General features: G+C 45.0%; 1 protein-coding gene across 1 annotated transcript in view; it reads left to right on the forward strand.

Annotated features, from left to right (window-relative positions):
* LOC137426746 (PAX3- and PAX7-binding protein 1) overlaps positions 1 to 25,733 on the forward strand; it is a 45,365-nt gene that overhangs the window by 18,601 nt on the left and 1,031 nt on the right. The window contains exons 4-18 of the mRNA XM_068115575.2: positions 5,899 to 6,117; positions 6,213 to 6,554; positions 6,729 to 6,835; positions 7,036 to 7,220; positions 7,660 to 7,849; positions 9,312 to 9,444; positions 9,742 to 9,820; positions 13,864 to 13,991; positions 15,061 to 15,260; positions 15,715 to 15,910; positions 16,055 to 16,176; positions 18,089 to 18,165; positions 18,611 to 18,674; positions 19,627 to 19,770; positions 25,083 to 25,240. Coding sequence (XP_067971676.1) covers positions 5,899 to 6,117; positions 6,213 to 6,554; positions 6,729 to 6,835; positions 7,036 to 7,220; positions 7,660 to 7,849; positions 9,312 to 9,444; positions 9,742 to 9,820; positions 13,864 to 13,991; positions 15,061 to 15,260; positions 15,715 to 15,910; positions 16,055 to 16,176; positions 18,089 to 18,165; positions 18,611 to 18,674; positions 19,627 to 19,770; positions 25,083 to 25,240 — 2,344 coding nt within the window. The remainder of the gene's footprint in view (positions 1 to 5,898; positions 6,118 to 6,212; positions 6,555 to 6,728; positions 6,836 to 7,035; positions 7,221 to 7,659; positions 7,850 to 9,311; positions 9,445 to 9,741; positions 9,821 to 13,863; positions 13,992 to 15,060; positions 15,261 to 15,714; positions 15,911 to 16,054; positions 16,177 to 18,088; positions 18,166 to 18,610; positions 18,675 to 19,626; positions 19,771 to 25,082; positions 25,241 to 25,733) is intronic.

Raw genomic sequence — 25,733 nt, forward strand, 5'->3', positions numbered from 1 at the left:
GTGTAAATCTCAACTCAAAAAAAAAAAAAAAAAACACACAACATTTCCTTCTCTGTTCTCATTCGTTTATTCATTCTTATTCATTCGTTCGTTCTTCGACCACGTGTTTCTCCCCCATTTCCCCAGATAGTTTTCACTCATTAACCTTCAATGTTTACACTTTCCCCTCAAGTTATGTATTCCGTCATATTTTATAACACCTTTTTCTTCTTCTTCTTTAAAAGGCTGCTTTCGACTTGCTCACCAAATCAATTCATCCCAAAAAAAATATCCATCTCCTATAGTGCCTTTGTTCTACATTCCCTAAACTCTCCTGCACTCCATCCTCCATCCAGCGTCCTTAAACGTATTTTTAACTCGAAGGTCACAAGAAACTCATTTTGCAATAAATGTTCGTTTCCCATAAATCGTACACTTTCAAAAATCCAATCTCACCCCTCCCCTCCAAATCTTCCCCATAACCCCTCCCCTCCAAATCTTCCCCATCACCCCTCCCCTCCAAATCTTCCCCATCACCCATCCCTTTCAAATCTCCCCCCTTGCCCCCTCCCTCCTAAACTACTCCCTCACCCCTCCCCGCCAAGACGCCCCCTCGCCCCTCCCCTCCTAGACTCCTGCCTCACCCCTCCCCTCCAAATCTCCCCCATATCCCATCCCTTTCAAATCCCTCCCCTTGTCCCTTCCCTCCCAAACTCCCCCCTCACCCCTCCCCTTCAAATCTCCCCACCCTCATTGCTTCTCAATTTCCCCCCGCTCACTCCCCCTCCTCAAAGCGTCCTCCCCGCTTCTTCCCCCTTCAAACTCTCACCTCCATCTCCCCCAACCTTCTGCCTCGCTCTTCCCCCTCCTCAAATAACACCTCATTGTGGCTCACCCAATCACCATCAAACCTTTTGTCCGCCCCATCCTTCCCTTTCTCCGAGCTATTCTGAAATCTCTGACACACCTTCAACAGCTCTCCCTACCTCTTCCACCTCTTCCACATCTTACCCTACCCCTCCTCCCCCCTGTTCTGTATCTGATGCTCCCCCTTCCTCTTCATTAACGGTATGGACCTCAAACATCCGGGGCCTTCGTTCAAACTTAACTGATCTCTCCATACAGGTTGCTTCTGTCAAACCAGACGTAATCTGCTTAACAGAAACTTTCCTCCTTTATGATGTCTCTGATTCCATAGTATCTCTCCCGGGCTACTCCCTCCTCCGGTATGATAGACCTGAGCCTCGTCCTGGAGGCGGGGTTGCTATCTTTATCAAAAACTCTCTTCCTCACTCGCCCTGCACTGCACTCTCTCCACCTCACCCCCAGGAATACCTCTGGCTACGGCTTCCCCTTCGCTCCCACCTCTTGTTCATATGTGTGTTGTACCGTCCACCAAACAGTGATGACTCCATCTACATCTCGCTGTCTGATGATATGGACCAACTTCTATCTACTCATCCCAACTCTCTCTTCCTCATATGTGGTGATTTCAACTGTCATCATGCCAGTTGGCTGGGTGTGGGTACCTCTCTCACCAGCCATGGCTCCTCAGCAAAGGACTTCTGCGACTCACTGGGACTGACACAATCTGTCAATTTCCCGACCCGGATCTCAGTCAACGGAACATCTTCTCTTCTGGACTTGGTTATGACTAACTTCCCTGAAAATGTCTGCTGCTCTTCTTCTGCTCCGATCGGATCATCTGATCATGTCCTTGTTAAAGTGGACATCTCTCTGACCATCCTCAGGGAGCCTGCTCAGCGTCGACGAGTCTGGCATTTCACTCAGGCCAACTGGCACGGTCTTCAAGCAGCCATCAATCATCTGGACTGGTCTCCCATCTCTACCACCTCTGACATCAACTCATCCTGGGAATTCTTCCAAAGTAAATTGCTCTCTCTCATGCACAGATTTATCCCATCTCGTCTTCAGTTGTCATACCCTTCCTCCCGTCCATGGTACACGGAATCTTGTGGTGAGGCTGTTGCCCAGAAACAACTTGCCTTCGTCTCCTGGAAAGCAAATCCAACGGAAGGAAATCTCATTTCCTTTCACAAAGCCCGAAACAAGTGTGTGTCCACCCTCAGGAGAGCCAGGAAACAATATCTCTCCGTTCTCAAGACCGAACTCTCTTATCTGTCTCCCTCTTCCAAATCCTGGTGGCGTCTGGTCAAATCCGTTTCTGGTGTTTGTTCCCCCTCCATCCCCTCCCTTACCTCAAACGGCTACACAGCTGACTCCGCACGTGAAAAAGCTGAATGCCTCAACTCTGTGTTTGCCTCTAAATCTTGTGTCCCAAACCCATCCCTCTCTGTACCCACCATACCCAGTCGTACCCTGCTGCTCCTGGACTCCGTGTCCTTTCCTCCTGACAAGGTGGAAAAGTTTCTGTCAACCCTCGACTCTGATTCTGCAACTGGACCCGACGGCATCAGCCCACGGGTCCTAAAATCCTGCTCTGCTGCTCTATCTCACCCTCTCTCTGTTCTCTTCACCCTCTCTTTTGCTCAAGGTCAACTGCCATCTGCTTGGAAATCAGCCAACATCACCGCTTTGCACAAAAAAGGTGCAAAAACAGATCCTAGCAACTACAGACCAATCAGCCTTCTCCCAATTATCAGCAAAGTCATGGAATCCATCATTGCTTCTGATATGAAATCTTTCCTCTTCTCCAATGGCTTGATCTCTGATCATCAATTTGGTTTCAGACCAGGTCACTCTACTCTGGACATGCTGCTTTTGCTGTCTCAACAATGGATGGAGGTCCTCAATGCCAAACAGGAAATTAGAGCTGTCTCCCTCGACATATCACGTGCCTTCGACACGGTCTGGCACCCCGCTCTGCTCACCAAACTCTCCTCCTTTGGTATCCATGGAAATCTCCACGCATGGCTGGCGGACTTCCTCTCTAGTCGTCGTCAACGTGTGGCCCTGAATGGGTTTCTCTCATCTCCTCTTCCTGTTCAGGCTGGAGTTCCCCAAGGCAGTGTTCTGGGCCCCGTGCTTTTTCTGGTCTTCATCAATGATCTCTGACTCTCTCGAAAATCCTCTCTATCTCTTTGCTGATGACTCCACTCTCTGCCGCTCCATTCCTCTTCCCTCAGATCGGCAGTCTGCTGCCTCCTCACTCTCTGAAGACCTGGACAAAATCACAGACTGGTCAAACAAGTGGAACATGTCTTTCAATCCTGACAAATCTCACACTCTTACTATGTCTCTCCGAAAAGATCGACTGGACAACCCTCCCATCTACTTTCTCAACAATCCTCTCCAAGAAGTTCTGTCGCTCAAGATTTTGGGTCTCACTATCTGCCATGATCTTTCTTGGGAAAACCACATTTCCAAGCTGGCCTCCAAAGCCAGTCGCCGACTGGGCATCCTCCGTCGTGCGAAGTCCTTCCTCGGCACACCTGAGCTCCTCACCACATACAAGGCTTTCATCCGCAGCTCAATGGAATACTGTTCTCCCCTATGGGCCGGTGCTCCTGCCTCACACCTAGCTCGGCTTCACGCTGTTGAAACCAAAGCTTTCAGAATTATTGGAATCTCCCGCGATGAAGCTATCTCTGAGGGCCTTTCACTCACTCACCGCAGGCAGGTAGGTGGTCTTTCTGTCTTCTACCGACTCCTCTCCGGCCTTGCACCCCCAGCTCTCTCTGTGCTCTGTCCCCCAAATATTCCTACAGGTCGCACAAGATCTGCCAGCAACCCTCTGATGGTTAAACTGCCGAAATCTTGGCTCTCCGCTCACCTTCACTCTTTCATTCCTCTTTTCTCCCGCCTCTGGAACAAACTCCCTCACTCCCTTCAATCCCACTCCTCCCTCCAGGTCTTTAAAACAGCTGTTCACCACCATCTCTTATCTTCCCCCATCCAAAACCTTGATCTTTTCTACCCCCGCTAATTCACCCCAGATCCACCTTGTTTGAAATTCCAACTTCTTTCCTGGAAGTCCTGGCAGTGTCCATATGTTTTATACCTCTCCCACTGCCCCCTTCCCACGCCCCCCCCCCCCCCCAAAGCCCTCGCCCTCTCTCAGATCTCTCGATGTCTCCATGTCTCTCGGTCCCTGCTCTCAAATGTTGTGTTTGTGTCCTTCCCCCTCTCTCCCCTTCTCTCCCCATCTTGTCTACCGCTCCCTATGTTATATGTTTTATGTGTCGGTTTGTCTTTCTGTGTGTTCATGTGATTAATGTTCGCTCTTTCACGAGCCTCGATATTGTATACAAAAAAAAAAAAATGATTCACAAAGGAAAGTACATTAAAATCAAGACCAAAAGTCCAACAGCGGCGTAGCCAGGCTTGTCAAATATAAACCACAAACATATTGTTCGCTTTTCAAACAGTTGCTAATGCTGTTTATAACATTAAACAAAGAAATTTGGAGGAATCTCGACATCCATGAGGTAAGTTTTACTCACAGAACTGAGCGAAGACCTGCTGTAATCTATGTACCCCACAAGGGTTGGAGGTGTGCTCATTTACCAAGCAGCTAGCCAGCGCCTGCCAAGCCAGCCGTTCCTTAAGGGTTTTGAATGGAGTGCTTGCTCGAATATTTAAACCACTTGGCGATCTCTCCACAAGAAACTTGATAAATGAACACACACCCAATGTTCTTGAGACCCGACCATAGATCAACTGTAATCTATATACCCCAAAGAGGAATGACCCTTCCTGCAGCTCCCGCAGTGAGCGGGTGTACTTGTAAATTAAAATGTCGGTCGGTGGAGTCAGTCGTCGTCATGACATCATAGACGTAATGACGTAACGGACACAAAACTGCCCCCTACTTTAATATGTAGAACATGATATATTTTTACTTCCAGTACATTTGCAGTCACTACGAAGGGATTAGTGTTATGATTATATTTACGATAATATTAACGTTGCGTTATCATTATTTCGAAAATGATACTACTATCAAAAAACCGAGGCGAATTCCTTACTTCCTCAGTTATTAATATTTGTGCGGAACACCGTTCATCATTGATCATGAACCATACACTGCTTCAATCCATTATCCTTTCATTCACGACATTGGGATTAAAGTATTATGGTTATATTTACGATATTATTATTATTATTATTATTATTATTATTATTATTACGAAAACGATACTACTGAAACGATACACTGCTATATTAAGAAACCTGGGCTTAATTTGTCCGAAGATGAGTCATAACGCCTGAGGCCTATTCGTACCGTATTGTTGGAAGAGCCGTAACGCCGATGCTTTCGATATTTGATGGTCATTTTAACAATCGGTTTGTTTGTGTTTCACACTGAATGAAAAACGAACAGGTAGAGCATGGCGATTGTGATATATGACAGGTTCGACGATATGTTCGGCATATAAATCAAAATGGCGGTATGTGGAGAGTCAGCCGCCACACCGCCGTAATCACATCAGACGTAATCACATCACCCTGTCATGTGACCAGATTCTCAGCTCTGATTGGTATACGTTTGAGGGGACATACATACGGACGGACAAACGCTGTTCTCGATGGCTCTGCCCGATTGGCTATGTCGTAAAAATAGGCTCATATTAATGGAGATTTTTAGACACAAACACTGGCGTAGGAATACATCTTCTATCTCTTACAAAAGTGATGCATAGCTAATATCACAATTAATTACTTTACACTTGTATGTTATTACATTCATGAAGGACCTAACTCAACTATAATAAGCAATGTTAACCTTGAAGAGGCATTTTCTCCACAATACATTTGAAGAAATATGATTGATTTTTGCGCAGGTTTTTGCTTCATAAAATTTCTGATGCACGTTGGTTGTTCAATAGAATATCCCAGTTATTGAGAATCAAGCTTGCTTGATGATCTCAGGTACTTGTACCAATCTGGTAATGGTCATTCCCCTCTGATTCATCCAACTTTATTGCTTAACCGCAGATAAGGGCCCAAGCAAGGAGGGAGATGCCGAGGGTTGTGTCGGAGGCCCTGCAGTGAGTCAACATGGGGTCCAGCCATCGTTAAATCCTGCGATCCTGGAAAAAGAGGTGGAAATGGACGTTGATGATGATAGTGGTGAAGATGGAAAGGAAGGGTCTCAAAAAATGAGACCTGAGGCAATTGTACGACCCTTCTCATTCTTGGGTTCCCTAAAACCAGGCAAGTTTCACTCGTCCGTTAAAGTTGATAAATATGTGGATTTTAACAAGCATATTGCGCACATTTTATTTACAAAAAAAACTTTTCTTCAACAGGAGAAATTCCTGATGCGAGGTTCATTCATGAGGCTCGCAAACGCAGGCAGTTGGCGAGGGAGCAGGGTGGAGTTGGCTACGGGCCACCGCCATCTTTCATCCCTTTGGAAAGTGGGGGGTCTACAACTCGACGGATCGGGAATAACCCGGCCCTACAGTCACGCCTGGTACGGGACAGCGACGGCGATGATGATGAGGATGAAGATGAGGGAGCTTCACGGGGCAAAGATTTAACCGGTGATGGGGGGGAGAGTGGTTGTGACGGTGTTGGTGGAGGAAGAAGAATCGCCATGAGGGGGCTGCGAACCAGGACTCAGAGGCAAGCGATTGCGGAGGAGATCGGTGAGGGAGGGTCTGTGTTGGTTTTATAAAAGGGATCTATGATGTTATAAATTTAAAAATCCCAAAATCTACCTGTTGCAATTCACCAAAAACCTATTGGCGATGAGCTTTGCAGTAGTCATCTTTTGTTTACCTTTTTTTCTTTTCTTTTTTGCATTTATGATCACCAAACAGGCATCGAGGACAGCGATGATGAACGGTTAGATCTGGAACATGGACAGGATGATGATGTCCGTACTTGGGAGCAAGGCCAACTTCAGAAAGCCATCGGGCTTGTTTCTGTAAGCATGGTGTTCCATTGAAATCTGACGTTCAATGTAAAATTCAAATTATTTTTTTTTTGAAACTGAAGCATCATTTGCATAACTGAGGAAGGTAATTTCATATTCGGAATGGTAGATGTGCTCAAAATATCGTGTATCGCCACATTGCCTTTTAATTGTTTTTCCTGCCAATCTCCCCCCTTCTTCACATTGCACAGGTACAGCATGCTTCAGCCCCACATGATGGCGGCCCCTTCCACGAGGTCTACAGAGGGACTATCCCGCAGCCGTTCGCTCCGATTGGTCCAGTTTATCCCCAGGCCGTGATGCTGCCGTCGCAACATCAAACTCTTTCAGCTGAGCCCCCGAGTCTGGGTCAGTTGACAAAGAGTCTTCAAAACAAGTGAGGAAGACGTTCCTGTTGCTATTTGACTTGTGGCTTGTTAGGTTTTGTACAGTGTATTTAGCAGTACTTTGTTCACTGCCAAGTGTGGCTTAAAAGTTGAACATTGTTCAGGGAACCATTACAATCAACGTTGTTCCCTTTTGCCAAAATTCCTGTCAAATAATTTTGCTAACTATTCAATATTCAGCCTATTGACCAATTTTTTTTAACAAATAAAGAAAGGGAGTGGAGTGGAGGTTTATGCGGAATGGCAAGAAAAGGGACAGGGGATTGGGAGTCGCTATCAGAATTAATGGAGGGAACACCTGGCATATAAGGATGCTGGAGAGAGGTTGGGGGGAGGTGGGTGCTGCCAATAATCCTGCCATTTCTACATACGTACTAAACTGTCGGACTTTAATACTCGTACACCAATTCTCTCCGCCCTCCGTCCTAGACTCGCAGCGCTACAGGAGCAGCGTGCTCGTCATAGGATCGAACTGGAAGGAGTGAGAACCGACTTGGAGTCGTGTCGCAAAATGATCAACCAACTCGGTGCAAGCTCCCTTGAGGCTGCCAGTCGATACAGCTTTCACCAGGAGCTAGTGGGCTACATACGGGACCTCAGTGAGTGCCTGAATGAGAAGGTACTATAAAGTTGGACTGCTTTATGCATTCACTTCAACATGAAATATTAGATTGTGTGCCTGTGCTTGCATAAAGGTGTCAGAGCACTGGTCACACTTTTCTCTCTCTCTCTCTCTCTCTCTCTCTCTCTCTCTCTCTCTCTCTCTGTCTCTCTGTCTCTCTGTGTCCTATCAATCCTTTATTCCTTTTTATTTTATTTCTCCAAAATCAAGACTCATTAAAGAGTGACGTAACAGAAGGGAACGAAGCAACACACTGACAATGGGGTGACAATTAACAGGAATGAACAGGAAAGGAGGAAGGGGAGATTACCACACCAAACTCGAATAAGGCCCACAAGTGCACACCTCCCTGATAAGGACATATAAACCCAAGGAAAAGGCGCACACACACACTGCACAAATAGATTACATCAACAAATTAACACTTTCACAAGACGATTTTGCAATTGGAATTTTCAGCTTTGGAAAACCAGATGCCATCTTCCCAGAGCTGCAAACTTTCCAAGTTGGCTGTAGTCTTTTCAACAACCGGTGTTTCCTTTAATGAGGAGCTTAGGCTGTCGGTTGACCGATTCGGAATTCCCATTTGAGCATGGAGCTCAAATCTTTTGTGGGGACAAGTTAAATTAACAATTCACGTTGATTTGTACATTGTCTCCTAATGTTCTTATAATTAAAAAAAAAAAATATACTGTACTTGTCTCCTTGTGTTTTTGTCTTGCTTGTAATTTATGTACAAGCACTTCTGTGAACCTTTGATCACTGTGGGGAAAAATGGATGTAAATAAAAACACTAAAGGTAAAATACTTGGACAATTACATTTCTGAGTTATTGATAAATGATTTTTTTTTTTGTAGATCTACTATAATCTATATAGCTCATTACTGTAGCTATGCATCTTTTTGTGCATCAAACGGCATTACATTGATTATAAAATCAATGTATATTATCTGGCTGAGTGAGCTTTTCCGGCAGTGGTTTCAGGACGTGTTGGACATTGAAAAGCTATGGAGTTATTGGTCTCATGGTGGTTACCTTTTTCCTTTGGGTCGGTGGCAGCATTACCTGACCACATATTCTAATATACACTTCATAGCGGCCTTTATTGGCCTCAGAACAGACATCAATAATGTACACACACTTGAAAATATGTCTATAGATGCAATTTATTTTTAATATTAAATTTGTCTATCGATAAATGACGTTGCTGACATTCCTCCCATACAATCTGACGAGGAAATTTCGAAAAAAATACAAACATATTTTGGGAAACTTGTAGCGAAGGCCTTTTTCAATTGGTAAGATAAGTATGAATATATGCAGGAAGGACCATGGGATATCGATCATGCAGCTGCAAGGCCACTGGAACATCATCTTTATTTACGTTGGCAATCATTGTGAAGTGTCTTTTGTTATTTTTAAAGCTTGACTTGCACACATACCTTCCTCAACCCCCAGGTTCCAATGGTCAACGAGCTCGATTCTGCTCTCCTAGACCTTTGGGCGGGAAGGGCAGCACGATTGGCACGCCGTCGCCGTGAAGACGTCGCCGACGAGGCTTCCCAGTGCACCCCTCCCCTATCTCGACAGGGTAAATGCAGCTCTACTCCCCTCCTCCCCACGCCCCCTCCAATCCCTCCAACATGTTCCCTATTATTCACCGTTCTATTTCCAAGCCTGTACCTTCCCTTTGCCTGTTCTCAGCTTGTAATGTTTCCCTGGTGTCTTGCTGTGTCATCTTCTTGAAAAGGTCACATTATCTAAGAAACGGATATTTTATATAGCGGAAGTGAGAAGTTGACCTCTTCATGTTTATTGTATGTAAATGGCTCTCTCAACTCCCCCTCACCCCCTTCTCCCCCCACATTCCCCACACCATGTATTCCAGGCAAAACTGAGGGGATAGTCCGAAACCAGAACATGGATGCGCCAATGCAAAGGAGGGTAGCTGAGAGGGAGGCACGACGGTAAGAATATCATTGGAAGTAGAGCTCGTACTGTGTATTAAACAGAGGAACTTGGCTTTGCAGGACCCAAGGCCCCAAACCCATCATATTATTAAGGAAATGACCTCTCAGATCTAATAATGTATTAATTAGAATAGTTATTTCCCCTAGTTCATATTGTTACGCTTGTAGGGGGTAGGCAATGATTACCTTAGAGCCAGGTAGAGTGTATAGATAATGTGCTCCGACTGTCGTGAAGAAGAAGAAGAAGAAACCCCGATGTACCATAAGTAGGACATTTGTGTCGACCGTATGTCGTGGAAGAGCTTGTATCTTTGTCCCCATGAGAGGGGTGGGTTTTATTAATTAGCAAGGGATTATGGGTAAATTAATCCCCTGTATGTATGTAATTGCCTCTGGCTAACCCCCGCTCTAGCAGGGAAAATGGCCTTAAAATTCCTGTTGTTGTGTGTATGTAATTGCCTCTAATATTTTCCTGTGTTCCTTATGACATCTCACGACACACCATCGACAAGCCAAGCAATCGACACCATAATTAATATCACTAAATAAAAACCAACCGGAAACAAGACAATGACCACTATCGCTGATAACACCGACTTGGTGAGAACACAGGACAGGCAAGTTTGTGAGGCCACGCCCCTTATTTCTATTCTTTTTCTTTTTTTCTTTTGAAAATTTCTTTTTCAGTTATTTTATCCCTTATCTGTATTCTGGTCTGTGTGGGAGCGCTCCAATTAGGAACTTAGTTTTATCGTGCATTTTCTTGTTTGCTGGCATTTATTTTACTGAACTTTTTTATTGTACATTTTAAATCCATGTCGGTTGGAATTAATCATCGCAGGTTTGAAGACTGCAGGTGGGATCCATGAAGGTAAGCGCTTACGGCTTCTCCCCCACTTGCTTCCCTTGCGTGTAACGAAGGTCCGCCATTGAATTAAACGCATCAGAGTTAACGCTCGTTTGGTCCTCTGTGTCACCCTGCGGTGTTAACCATAGGGCAGGCACACGACAATATTTTAGCCTGAGTGGTAAAATTAACTGTAATAGGAATCTATCGTTACTCATTTAATAAGTATGTCGTCTCCCCTCCCAATGTTTGTGTTTAAAAGGGCTTCTCCCTAATCTCCTTCTCAATGTTTTATCCTGTGGAAATATATCTGTCTTTTATTTCCTTTACGAGAGGAAAAGCCCGTCAAAATTACGAGTGTACAAGACTCGACGCCACACAGACGATTACCATGCACCCAAAGTTGTGAACTACTTCCAATGAATTATACAATCCAAGAAATGAGACTATCCCTGTGGATGATTAGCAGTGAGGGAAGCAATTTGTCAACAAAATACAGTTAAACACAGTCACACACACATATTGCCCCCAACAGATGCCATCTTCAAAACAACAAAGAAGACAACTCCAACAACAAAAATTCGGCAAATTGCTCATCCCTTTATTATCCTCATGCTTTTTGAAAAAGCAGGAAGATATTGCAATTGGTTCCGTCCGTCTGTCTGTCCGTCCGTCCGTTTGTGTGTCCGTCACACTATCTCCTCCCCGATGGTTGTGCATAAATTCACCAAACTTCGTAGTTATGATCACAACTTGGCAAGAAGGTTCAAGAGCAGTATCATTTTTGGCCCCGTGGCGGGTAAAAATATCAAATACCTATAAATGCAATTACGGGCATATTTTAAAACATTTTTTGATGAAACTTTGTGTATGCAATCAGCATTGGGGGACGCATGAAATATGTAACGTTTTTTGGTTCATGCCCCAATGGAGTGGTAATTTTTCAGTTATCCCAGAATTTGCATACATAATTACCAGTTTTTCATCTCGGTTCGACATGAATGTTCTCATTCACCTCACCAATAAGAAGACTGCTGCTTTTGCATCTTTAGATGCACTGGGCTGCTGATGCTGTTTCCTAGTAGGCTATTGGGCACAATCTTGGATGGATCTATGCAGGATACTCAAATGGCTCATTCTTCCCAGTAGGCTGGTCCTCATTTTGCTGACCTTGGAAGGATGACGGGTTAGGTCAACCCACCTGGCATTAATTCAGCGATCGACTGGGATTCGAACCCAGGATTCTAGGATCCCAAGCTGGCACCCTAACCGCTAAGCCAACACCAGGCTCTTTAATTATGCTATTCACACCAACAAAATAAATGAAGGTTTGTGTGTGTGTAATTTCGGTTTTAGACAGACTTTTCGCACCAGTACAAACACATCCCTTTATGTTGGCAGTGTATAATGCCACAGATCACTACCGCGATCGGTCCCGAAAATAATAAAAATACCCCGATGTACATACATAAAGCAACAACAATGACCACATTGTGGTCACAACCTGCGACAATATCCGGTAACGGGCCGATTGGGAAACGCACATTTAATGCGCTATTAAAAGATAAACTCGACAACTGTCAATCTGTCATTCATGTCACCCTTCGCCACTGTTATATCAGAACCAGCAGATTTGTTACAACGGTCATGGATTGTTTAACCCCAATATGGGGCCATTCAAAAATTACATAATACTATTTTTTATTGAACCGTGGGTTGATTAAACCTTTACGAATAATTTTATTTGCATTTGATTAGATTTTTCGGGTACCTTGTCATGAGTAACACTCGGCCCAAACAAAGCCAATGGAAATCTGACGCAACAAACCCAGGCAATGTATCATCGGCAGAGGCTCTCATGCCTGATGTATTAGGCCCACCAGAAAACTAAGATGGTGGCCAAATTATTTCATCTGTGTGCCATAGCCATGTTGGGTAGAGTCCAACAGCTGTCCGACCAATGGGTGCACATTTCAAAAATCGACCCCCACCAAGAACCACCACCACAACAACAACAACAACAACAACCACGCGGAGCTCTTGTCGACCTGCGTCACGTTGCAGGTAAAACATGCTGCTTACGGCTATGTGCATATATAATACATCGTGGTTATATACCTGGGATAATTCCAAATGCACTGGCCCTTGGACTTACACGCCTGAGGCCTGCATCTATGCTGCTTCACAAAATGGTGGGGCATGATTTTGATTGTGAACAGAGTAGGGAGAGATTTTCAACCAATGGGATGAGGGCAGTCCATCGACACACACACACACACACACACACACACACACACACACACACACACACACACACACACACACACACACACACACACATACACATACACATACACATACACATACACACATACACACACACATACATACATACATACATACATACATAGTCCAAATACGAACTGGCTTTTATATATATTAGATAAGAAAGCGGCTTTGAGAGATGGCCAAGGCAGAAGTTCAGACACATTCTCGCCAAGCCTCAAACATTCAGGACAGCATGAGAAGTTTTGGGGTGGGGCTTCAGCTTGGATGATGCCTGAACGGCCAATGAATGGCCAATGAACGTAGAGTGGGCAGGGGTTGGTGACGTCACATGGTGGGTCACAACCCTAGGTCAAAAAAGGAGGCCAGAAAGGTAAGAACAAGAGTCAAGCCTGGAGTCGAGTGCAGCTGCGTTTGCAGTGGAACTCGGACGAGGGAAGTGGACGCAAGGCTCACTGGACGGGGAGGAGTGAGCACATTCCATCACCCTGCCATGGTATCAAACCCCTCTTCTACCTGGGCTGTGTCCCGCACACCTCCCCCCCCCCCCCCCCCCCCACCCAGCCTCGGGCCATTTCTAGTGGATTTGCTTGACCTGCCTGCCTTTGGTTGACCGACTGATGCCCCCTATTGGATTTGCGGTGCCCGAACAGACCACAATCAAGTATTCCATGGGCCGTCTCTCTCTCTCTCTCTCTCTCTCTCTCTGTCTCTCTCTCTCTGTCTGTCTGTCTCTGTCTCTGTCTCTGTCTCTCTGTCTCTGTCTCTCTGTCTCTCGCAAAACCCCAGGAAGTGTAAATCAACATTTATGCAGACTTGTATAAAATATAGCAATGAGAGTGCCTCCCCCTCTCCGTTTTAAATATGTAGAAATGAATTATTTACTTGTTAGAAACTTTCTTCACAGGACCAGAAGAAGGCAAGCAAGGGAGGGTGTAGAGATCGCCAATGCCCCATATGCCACGCACCACGAGGGTCTTTCCAGTGATGACGAGGAAACGTCCATTGATGTCGCGACCTTCACAGCGGAGAAGGGTGAGTATTCAAAAGGAGAACAAAGTCTCTTCATATTCAATTCTAATTTGTAAAAAATCGACTTGTGCACATGGTGGGCAAGATGTTACCCGAAGTCAACACTATGCTCGATTTTTTTCGAAGGAATTTATTTTTTTACCTGTGACATCATCTGAGTACGTGAACAAGAAAGTTGAATAAGATAATGGTGGAAGAGTGCAATCAAAACTTTGCGAAATATATTTATTTCAGCGGTAGTCAAGATGTTTGCCTCTTGCACGTCACTTCCAAATCTGGCACGAGATTCTGCACCGGAGGACTTGCAGTGCTTTTATTGAATTTCAATTGTTTCGCAGGAAATTGTACCCGTTTTGACATCCAAGCTTTGTGATTGCCAACTTGCTAAGTTTATTAGACTACCCCCCCCCCCCCCCCCCCCCAATGACTCGTCAATACAGTTATTGCAACTTTTGACATTTTAAAATACTTCCACATTATTTTGCTTCAACAAACATGAAGTCGCTGGTTTTATTTCCACTCCTGTCTGTCTATTTGTCTGTCTGTGAGCAGTATATCTCAAAATGTTATGGACGCATTATGACAAAACTCGGTGGAGAGGTTGAGTGTGTTACAAGGACTAATTGATTCGACTTTGGTGAACATTCAAGTCCGAATCTGGATATGAATATTTTTTATTTTTCAAGTGATTCTTCACCAATAAAAGATGGAGCCAAAACGATATGTAACAGGATATATCAAAGTTGTGGATGGGTTATGACAACTTGGTGGATGGGTTGTATAGTCGACAAGAACAAGGCGATTAGATTGCGGTTGAGGTCCGGATGCAGATCCAGCCTTTCAGTGAAATACAAAACGTAAACTGTTCAGCCTGGCAGAGGTATGTGCTCTACCAAGTGCTGTTCTACTTTCCCCTCTATTAATGTGAGCAGGAAAGATCCCATGGTTTCCTTTGCAAGAGCAGGACACTGTGTGCACGGTGTCTGTAGCTCTGAGACTATGACCAGCTGCCTGGTCACAGTTGTGATGTGCAGGCCATTTCCACAAACCCGCCTCCCCTTTCTCTCCACAGAAAGAATCCTGGAGGAGGCGACTAATATATGGATGGACGTGTGGGAGGAATTCAGTACAGTGTCCGGAATTTCCAGCCGTTTTGCCTCCTGGCACAAGAGTTTCCCAGATGCCTATCGGCAGGCTTTTGCAGCCCTCTGTCTCTCTCGCCTTCTTACTCCCCTGCTTCAAATCCAGCTCCTTCGTTGGAACCCGCTCGAGGTTTGTGGTCCATACACAAATTCAGACCATGCTTGAACCCAAGGTGTTGAACGTTCTCCACAACTTTCACAAATGGTGGAACATGAATGTAAAACTTGAATGTAAAATGAATGCTTTGGATGAATGTAAAAATAAATGCAGTGAACCTTTAAATGGTCCATTGTACATGTGTAGGTACATGTACTTTAGTTTTTTAAGTACTTTATAGTAAGTAATTGCACTTAAACTTTAAATCATGCAACTGGTCGCTATGTTTACTCGATTGAGCAGAGGTGTTAAACATTTGATAACATGTTAACTCGCATCACTCGTCCCCTACGTCAGAAAATATCAACCTTATTTTATTAACGGAATCATTTTAGGTTATTTGTTGGCGTCGTAACAATTTTATAGTATAGTAATTATTGGGATCAGATCATTAAGCTTGAATAACCCCATTTTTCCAATCCACCAGCCCAACTGCCCTGACCTGGAGTCCTTTCCCTGGTTTGAATCCTTGCTGTTCTACGGCTGTGACGACATCGGGTCCTCACACACACAGGAGGAGAAGGTGGACGGTAATGCAGTCAGAGATGGTCCTCCAACAGACGATCCGGATCTGGAAATTATTCCAAGCCTGGTGGAGAAAGTTGTCATTCCTCGACTGAACAGTATGTGGGAATAGTTGAGGGAGGGGGGGGGGGGGGGGGAAGAGGGAGGTGGTGTTTGAAAGGGGGCTGGATTTGATTATGTTTCCTTTTGCTTCCCTACTATACACTTCCTTTCTGCATACCCCTCTATCATTGCTGATGCAGACCTGGTGCGGACAGTCTGGGACCCAATGTCGACATCACAGACAGAGCGCCTTATGAGGATCGTGACCCGTATCATCAAAAATTACCCCACTGCCACCTTGGCAATCTCCAAGCCAAGCAAGGTGCATGGCACTGCTGACCTGTACACACCTCCACCCAAACCTCCCTGCCTCCTGCCCCCACCACCTCCCTCTGATCCCACCATTTTACAAATACTGTACATAGCTACCCACCTGTATGAAAATTGTGCATTTTGTACAAAAAAAACAACAATTACCCTTTTCAGCCATTGGCAGGCAATTGTATGTTGAAACTTAGAGTGAAATAAAACAACGAAATGATTGATACCCTCAGTCCCCTGACTTTTGGGTGGTATGAGGAATAGATCTGTGTGATATGAAAGCTAAATCTTGAACGGTTTTTGAAATATCGCGTACACAAAAGTACATGCACAGATGGTGTCAGTCGGTCGGAACTCATTTTAATGCCCCATGTCTCCGAACTTGTTGGAGGGGCAGGGGACAAATATAGCTTTGTGTATTATTTGATTTTGGCTTCTTCTTTTTTGCCCACTTTTTATTTCACTTCCTGTCATTGGCACGTGTTTTGTTTTGCCCTCGCCTGATTTGGTGCGCATAGATAATGAGGTATAGTCTGTTCATCAATTCTCCTTTACAAACAGCAGTTTGTGGTCTGCTCGAAGCAGCTACATTACTCGTACCAAAACTAATAAATCGATGCTGCTCGTCTGATGGCCTGTCAGAGTTGTCTGGCCTGCGTCCATCGAAAGAGCATCTTCCCCACACGTTATCTGTAAATGTCCACGTATTCCATGCTTTTTGAGGCCTTTCCTACTACATTGGACTTGCCACCTGAAATAAATTTTGCATGCAACTTGTGGCTACTTTCTGCATCATCGCTGGGAGCACGGCTGTGCTGCTGATGCGGTACCCCTTGTTCCCAGTAAGCGGGTACTCATTTTGCCGACCTCGGGAGGATGACGAGCTGAGTCAACCCACCTGGTGTAATTTAACGGCATGACAAGGACTCAAACTCGAGCCCCGAAGATAACCCAGCCACCATAACCGTTAAGCCAACACCAGGCTTTGTATTTACATGGTCACCTGTTTATTTTAACTAAGAGTATGTGCGGGCATACTTACCATTACCACTTGTAATCAACATTATTTTTCTCGCAATGTTTTTTGTGAAAGGAATTGTAAGTAAAACAAGTCAGGAGACGACGATGGTTCACGAGCGAGCGGTATTCAATGACAAAGGACGGACTGTAACCAAAATAGGCCTGGACAGGCCAGGCCCGGAAATGTCAAAACGAAGGTTACTGACCTTGAAATGAGATAGAAAATAATGTATAATCAGTTATGAGGTTAGTTAGCTACACAATACCGAAAACTCGGTGAAAAATGAAATGAAAAAATAAATAAATAAATAAATAAAATTTAAAACAAATGAAAAATCGAGCTCCGTGGGGCTAGACACATGACATTGGCCTAACCAAATACCGAAACCCCTGTCAGATTCCACCAACTCCCTCGGAGAAGATGTAGCTTGAACTCGATTACCCCCTAAAAAGATCTTTTTCGGGCGTGGCTCCGCCCACAATGGGTGCAATACGCCCACTCTCGGCAGGACACAACTGGATCATGATATCAACCTCCCACCCAAGTTTCATCAAGATCGGATGATATCATCGGGTAGTTAGTTATGCTGCGGACAGACAGACACACACACAGAGACAGACAGACAGACACACACATGACGAATATAGTGGTCACTTGATAACTCGTGAACCAATATTGAATCTTGTGCATAATCAAACACATTTGGTGGGAGAGGCAGGTCTTGACTGTGCCATCTATTTCGACATGGCGCACATGCACTGTACCATCGTCGCCGCTGTACATGCACCGTGGTATCACACACAAACGACCATCAATTCCTCACTACTTGCATGTTTTATTATGGAATAAATGAGGAAATAAGAATTATCTTCTGAGGAAATGTCTCCACCAGGCGCTGCTCAAATCGATTCTGCTTCGACTCCGCCAAGCCGTCGATGAAGATGTGTTCATACCCATTTACCACAAATCGTAAGCTTGTTTAGGTTCCACATGGTTTAAGATTGGAACGCACGTGATCATGATTGGCCTTGCCGTGAATGCATGTCTCCCTGCGTGCTGCTTTAAATGTACATTTTGAGTTCTGACGAGGACCAGTAAGGGTGGACATTTTTCACTGTGATCTCGGACTCATGGAGGATCCTATACATATAGCACGTATAAGACAAGGGTACAAATAGATGATGGATCGAGTCGACACGGTGTATGGGGTTTAAACCCAGGATTCTAGAATCATGAGCTGTGTGCTCAGATGGAAATACCAAGCAGGCCGACCTGCCTAGCATGGATTGTTGAGCCACCTCGGTTGTAAAAGGCAACGTCATTGTCATGGAGTTTCACTTCCTTTAGCATGTCATTGTAGAACAACAACTAATCCCTCACCGCTCTCTATCTCCCATCCATCCACCGACCCTAGGGTTATGGAGAAGGGCAGTGCACAGGCAAGGTTTGCGTTGCGAAAATTTTGGTCTGCTGTCAAAGTAAGTTTTACGACTATCCATTTATTAAGGCAGAATATTTTATAAATGTCCTCATGCTGTTGTCCTTTATAAGTAGATGAAGAAAATATTGTTACAGTTGCATTGTCTTCCACAACCGTCACACCGCTCGACGGGTATGGGACAGAAAGTTCTCCGTGTCCGCCAGGTTAATTTGGTCCGAATCTGCGTCTCCAAACACAACAACCATGGTGGAATTGCCGACTGAATAGCCGAGCAGAGCTTGTCGATGGTCTGTGCTTGATGCGCATAAGCGCGGATCCAGTCTGCTCGTCAGCAATGAGTTAATCGGCCAATTTGTTGAGCGCTATGAAGGCCATTTCCAGTGACCACACAGGTCTTCATCAAGCAGGAATTTATTCAGAGAAAATGAAGAAAATAGAAGAAACATGGCTGTTCAGCGGTGATCACAATAAAATAACATAGTAATAGGCATCCACAACCATCCTTGACCATGTTGTGGAACGTCGGCCGAGGCTCTCACCTTTTCTTTTCTTCTTCTACCCTCGCTTTTTCACCTTTATTCGTTTTATAATTATTTTTTTTGCTCAACTGTTTCGAGTGATTGACATGAAACTTTCAACATGGGAGTGCCTACCCATGGAGAATTTTTAAACGGTTACATGTGGCCGCCGTTCCAAAGAAATCTGATTTATGCAGGCATGGGTTGCAGGGTGTTTCACGCATCAGGAATAAACAGCGTCGCTTCGCTCGGCCTCAGCCAAACAAACTGCAATGCACTCCAAAACCATAAGACAATGAAACTTGACCTGCGCTGCTCTGCTCACATAACTCTAATTGCACCACACTTGTGCTTACCCGACACTTGTACTATGAAAATAACTATTCCAATCTATTCCCCATTTTATCCTCCAGACCAGAACCGAAACAATATTTTATTATTCAGCTTTAAGAAACGATGCTTGTGCTCCAGCTCATGCGCAGTGTGGCCGCTTGGAACGGCATGCTGAATGCGACGTCCTTGAGAGAGCTTTCCCTTGATGGGATCCTCAATCGATACCTGCTCCTCTCCCTTCAGGCCGCGCCACCATCATCTGGCCTCATGCAAGCCCAGCAGGTAACAGGCCGAAGGGGTTATCTCATATCCTGTAGATATTTGGATGAAGCTGTGTTGGCGCTTGACATATATTTTTTTTCATTACACCTAAAGTTTGTGTATATGTATTCAGAAGTCGATGTCCTGGATATTGTTCACCAACACTAAACACAAATTTCCTCAAAGTGATAAATCTGCAAACATTATTCTGCTTTTTATCAACAAATGAATAAATTTCATTTTAAATCAGGACAAATTTGAACCACGATAGTGCAGGGATGATTGCGTTGGCGCCATAATTTATATCACGTGGCACAGCTTCTCAGACTGGTAGGCACGACAGATAAGTCAGCTCTTTGCTATTGTTTGTCAATAAGCCCCATCCATAAAACACTTAAACATACGAGAGAAATGGACACATGGAAAGGATCTTTTAAACTGTTGATGGAAGGTGTCACCATATTATCTGAATGCTGAATCTCTGTTACTCTGCCCTCGGGGTATGCGACGGCATGAATATTTTGTTTAAGTATTGCTAGATGTAAGGTTCAAGTGCCAAGAAAGCAATTTTGTTCTATTGTTCAAGTATATAATTCAATTAGAATAAATTAAAGGGTTTAAGGCTGCAGGAAAAAAAACATAACTTTTTCAGTTTCCCGCCATTGATGCACCGTCTTTTACGCCACCTTATCGAACACATTAAATTCGTTATTCCTGCATGTTATTTGTTGTTTGTGTTCTTCATGGGGTCCCTCATAACAGTAAGTTTTCTTTTTGGAATTATTTTCAATTTTGTCTGCCTTCCAGACAGGCAGACTAAAACACAATTACCTTGCTCTGTGTGTGCTCGAAATGAGATTCTGTATGCTTTGCCAATTATTTTTTTTGTATACTGTTACGGATACCGGCCCTAATTATGGTGGTTCTTGTGGTCGTGCTTGATTCTAGATGATGCTTATTGTGGTTAAAAGGGTTAAAAGCGCTCCTGGTAAAATGTGGCCGGAAATCGGATCGTGACCCGGAAGAGATAAGGAGCAGGAGGGAGAAGAAGCGGCGGAAGATCATGAGCAGACGTTTCTGGTTGCAGCTCCGGACCGAGCAGTCAAACGTACAGTACAAGGGAACTTTGCCTCCTTGAAAAGAAGTCCGCGCGATAGGAGATCGTCGGATTGCTGCGGAGCCTGCGTAGTCGGGTATCCTCACTGAGGTTGCCGAGTATCCGTACCTCCAAACCCGGGTGCGAGAGAAAGCCGTCCGCCATCTTCGCCACGCACACAACCGGCAGTGACCAGGTTTTTGTGCCGCGTCGGCCGGGCGTTATTCTCCGGTGGGGTGCCGGGGACGGCTGTACAAGACAGTGGCTTTTGGAGGGTTATTGAGGAGACTCGCGGATTGAACCGCAACCGTGTACGTACCAGAAATCGTCTTTGGGAGGTTTCCCATTCTACCGCTATCGTGCTGGGGATTGGACCACGTGATCTGCGGGTTGGTTCGTTCGTCTACGCCTCCCCTGATTGGAATCGGAAATTGATTCCACGATCGCTGGAGCGAATCGACCGTCGCCTGGGAGGGGTACAGAGACATTGGGGAAAGGGCCGTGAGTTTGGGGGTTAAGGGACTCGATAAGGTGGTGCCACCTGTAGATAGGAATTATATGGTGAAGTGCTGTACTAACTGGGGTCGTGATTCCTGTGTGTGATTTATAATATATTGTGGGTTTTTTTTTGTTTTTTTTGTTTTTTTTGTATACTGAATCGAGGCTCGTGAAAGGGTTTGTTCGTAACCCTTGGTGTGGACTCGTTATTGATTGGCTTATTTTCAACCAAGGACCACACGTCTTTCTGCCGGGGACTTCCTCGGGGTTCTGAGGTTTACCGAGACCAGAGGATAGGGGAGGACCCCGTAACAATACAGGATCGAGGCTCGTGAAAGAGCTAACATTTATCACACAAAAAATCAAAACAGACCCACAAAGTATATAATAAGGGGAGCTATATAATAAGGGGAGCGGTAGACAAGATGGGGAGAGAAAGGGAAGCACACAAACACAACATTTGAGAGCAGGGATATGGGGAGATCTGTGGGAGGGAGAGGGCTTGGTGGGGGGAGGCGTGGGAAGGGGGTGGGGGTGTGAGAAGTATAAAACACAAGGATACTACAAGGACTTCCAGGAAAAAAGTTGGTATTTCAAAAAAATGGATCTGGGGTGAAATTAGCGGGGGTAGAAACGATCAAAGTTTTGGATGGGGGAAGATAAGAGATGGTGGTGAACAGCTGTTTTAAAGACCTGGAGGGAGGAGTGGGATTGAAGAGAGTGAGGGGGTTTATTCCAGAGGTGGGAGAAAAGAGGAATGAAGGTGAGCAGAGAGTCTTGATTTTGGCAGTTTAACCATCAGAGGGTTGCAGGCAGATCTTGTGCGACCTGTAGGACTATTTGGGGGACAGAGCCCAGAGAGAGCTGGGGGAGCAAGGCCGGAGAGGAGTCTATAGAAGACAGAAAGACCACCAACCTGCCTGCGGGGTGAGTAAGTGAGAGGCCCTCGGAGTTAGCTTCATCGCGGGAGATTCCAACGATTCTGAAAGCTTTGGTTTCAACAGCGTGAAGCCGAGCGAGGTGTGAGGCAGGAGCACTGGCCCAGAGGGGAGGACAGTATTCCATTGAGCTGCGGATGAAAGCCTTGTATGTGGTGAGGAGTTCAGGTGTGCCAAGGAAGGACTTCGCACGACGGAGGATGCCCAGTCGGCGACTGGCTTTGGAGGCCAGATTTGAAATGTGGTTTTCCCAGGAAAGATCATGGCAGATAGACCCAAAAGCTTGAGTGACAGAACTCCTTGGAGAGGATTGTTCAGAAAGTGGATGGGAGGGTTGTCCAGTCGGTCTTTTTGGAGAGACGTAGTAAGAGTGTGAGATTTGTTATGATTGAAAGACATGTTCCACTTGTTTGACCAGTCTGTGATTTTGTCCAGGTCTGCAGAGAGTGATGAGGCTGCAGACTGCCGATCTGAGGGATGAGGAATGGAGCAGCAGAGAGTGGAGTCATCAGCAAAGAGATAGAGAGGATTTTTAAGAGAGTCAGAGAGATCATTGATGAAGACCAGAAAAAGCACAGGGCCCAGAACACTACCATGGGGAACTCCAGCCTGAACAGGAAGGGGAGATGAGAGAAATACATTTAGGGCCACACGTTGACTACGACCAGAGAGGAAGTCCGCAAGCCATGCGTGGAGATTTCCATGGATACCATAGGAGGAGAGTTTGGTGAGCAGAGCTGGGTGCCAGACCGTATCGAAGGCACGTGATATGTCAAGGGAGACAGCTCTAATTTCCTGTTTGGCATTGAGGCTAATTGAGGTAATAATAGAAGCCAAATTACTGCTAAACTGCAGGTTCTTGTTCCGATTTCTGTTCTACAGTGTTCAAAATATAAAATTCAATTGAAATTGAGGAATTCCTCATTAATAGACTGACATCTGCACACACACAGAGACAGACAAAGTGAACCGATTGCTTAATCCTGCATTTCGCTTCGTGTGCGTGGGGTAAAAACGGTGATCTCCCTACGTTTAGCAACGACTCGAGATTTTCCTTTTGTGAGATATCACCCGCTGCTGAGAAAGCAAAATAGTTGAGTCTCAAGAAAGCAAAATCGGGACCTTACAAAAATGGCGGATTTCCATGTTAATGGGTTACATTTTCTGTCTGTCAAATCAAAACCTCTCGGTGGATCTCGTGTTTGATTAATTGTGGTCCCAGCATTCATTAATTGCAACTTCCTCGATAATGCCAAATGTTATTCCACAAAACTGGACTTGTGCCATGGTCGGGGGCTGTCAAAATCGGGAGTTGTTGGAAGGCGATGAAGCTAACTCCGAGGGCCTCTCACTTACTCACCGCAGGCAGGTTTGTGGTCTTTCTGTCTTCTACCGACTCCTCTCTGGCCTTGCTCCCCCAGCTCTCTCTGGCCTCTGTCCCCCAAATATTCCTACAGGTCGCACAAGATCTGCCTGCAACCCTCTTATGGTAAAACTGCCAAAATCAAGACTCTCTGCTCACCTTCACTCCTCTTTTCTCCTGCCTCTCAAACAAACTCCCTCACTCTCTTCAATCCCACTCCTCCCTCCAGGTCTTTACAACAGCTGTTCACCACCATCTCTTATCTTCCCCCGATCTAAAACCTTGATCTTCTCTACCCCCACTAATTTCACCCCAGATCCACTTTTTTGAAATACCATCTTTCCTGTAAGTCTTTGCAGTATCCTTGTGTTTTATACCTCTCACACCCCCCCCCCCCCTCCCCTTCCCACGCCTCCTCCCCCCAAGCCCTCTTTTTCCCACAGATCTCCCAATGTCCCTGCTCTCAAATGTTGTGTTTGTGTGCTTCCCCTTCTCTCCCCATCTTGTCTACCGCTCCCCTTATTATATAGCTCCCCTTTTTATATACTTTGTGTGTCTGTTTTGATTTTTGTGTGATAAATGTTGGCTCTTTCACGAGCCTCAATCCTGTATATATATATTTTTTAAAGGCTGTATTTCTGTTTGAAATGTTGACACACTCAAACGTTACATGATGCTGCAGCATTTTAATAATGCATTGTCTTCTGTAGCACTTTGAACTGGCTGTCGATAGTGATAGTCCTTTGGTTAATGTTTTTTGAAACGTGGTAAAAGTGAGCATACCTAACCGGTGTATTACCTAATGAGCATACCTAATGCACCCACGTATAACCTTGAAGTGATTTGATTGCTCTCATGGCCTCCTCCATGAAAATATCTGGCATGTTTACAGAATACTTGCTAACTCTCCCATTCCCTTATCCTGACATATGAGTGGAGGTCTGACCTCCACTCATATGTCAGTGCATGGGATACAAGCCAGTGACGATGAGTTGCTGTTATATACAGTACACTCGGACCCCGATATTCACCGGGGATACGTTTCTGGAAAATGCCACGAAAGTTGGAACCGCGAATGTGGGGGCATTGTTTCAATGTTAAAAAGGGGGGATAGGTTCTGAACATTTCAAAATCCACGAATGTTAAGGCAAAATCTGCAAATGTTGATGAAGATCCGTGAATGTATGCCGTGCCATTGTTTCAATGGGGAAAAGGGGATGGGTTATAGGTTACTGGCGGTTCCTGATTCATAGAGGAATTTTTTTTTTTTAGTTTACAATGTTTTTGATTGTGAATGCACATGATTAGTTTCATAAAAAATACTTACAAATAAAAAAACGACAACACCAGGTACCATTTCCAATTTATTGAAGGAATGCACTTAGTTTATTAAAAGTGCTTAACCTACCGTACCGTTTCATTGGTCGTTCACCCACAGATAGTGAGTATCCTGCCAAGGGTTTGGTGTGAGTGGGATGCAGAAGGTGGACAGAGCCCCCCTCAGCTTGCCAACCTGTGTCGCTACATCTACCACGCGGCCACGTCCATCTATCGCCTCGCCTTTGGGTGTCCCGACACGGAGAGGAGGCAGGCCAGGTGAGTCAGCAAGATTAACCCATTTGTGTAAAACGTGATTGTGTACCAACCATTTGTTATCAAAATTGGAGTATTTATTTCCTCTTGTAGTGTAGAGTGTTAAAGGTTCATGAAGGAGTTGATTACTAGACTCTGTGGCAAATGGTTAGAATGTTTGCTCCGAGTCTGGGAGGTCAACGGTTGGATTCCGACTGTGGCTGAGACTTAAAATGCTTGATTAAAAAAAAATAATAATAATAATAAATGAGTATGCGATGCTTCCTCGCTCGATTTTCAGCATTTAAAGAGCACAGACGTACTCATGCGGTGGAGGAAATGTCTCCTTAATTGCCCCCATGAAGTGCGGAGAGAAAAGTGACGTAAAAGATGGCGACGCTTCTACAGAGAGTACCCTGGGAAGTTGCGTCACTCCTCCAAAGCTCAGCGGCTCTGTTTGTCTGAAGTAACGTCCTGTATTGTCCACGTATTTGTCTGCATGATTTGTATTGCTGCT

The sequence above is a fragment of the Myxine glutinosa genome, chromosome 5 (assembly GCF_964187855.1).
Source record: "Myxine glutinosa chromosome 5, kmMyxGlut1.1, whole genome shotgun sequence".
NCBI lineage: Eukaryota > Metazoa > Chordata > Myxini > Myxiniformes > Myxinidae > Myxine > Myxine glutinosa.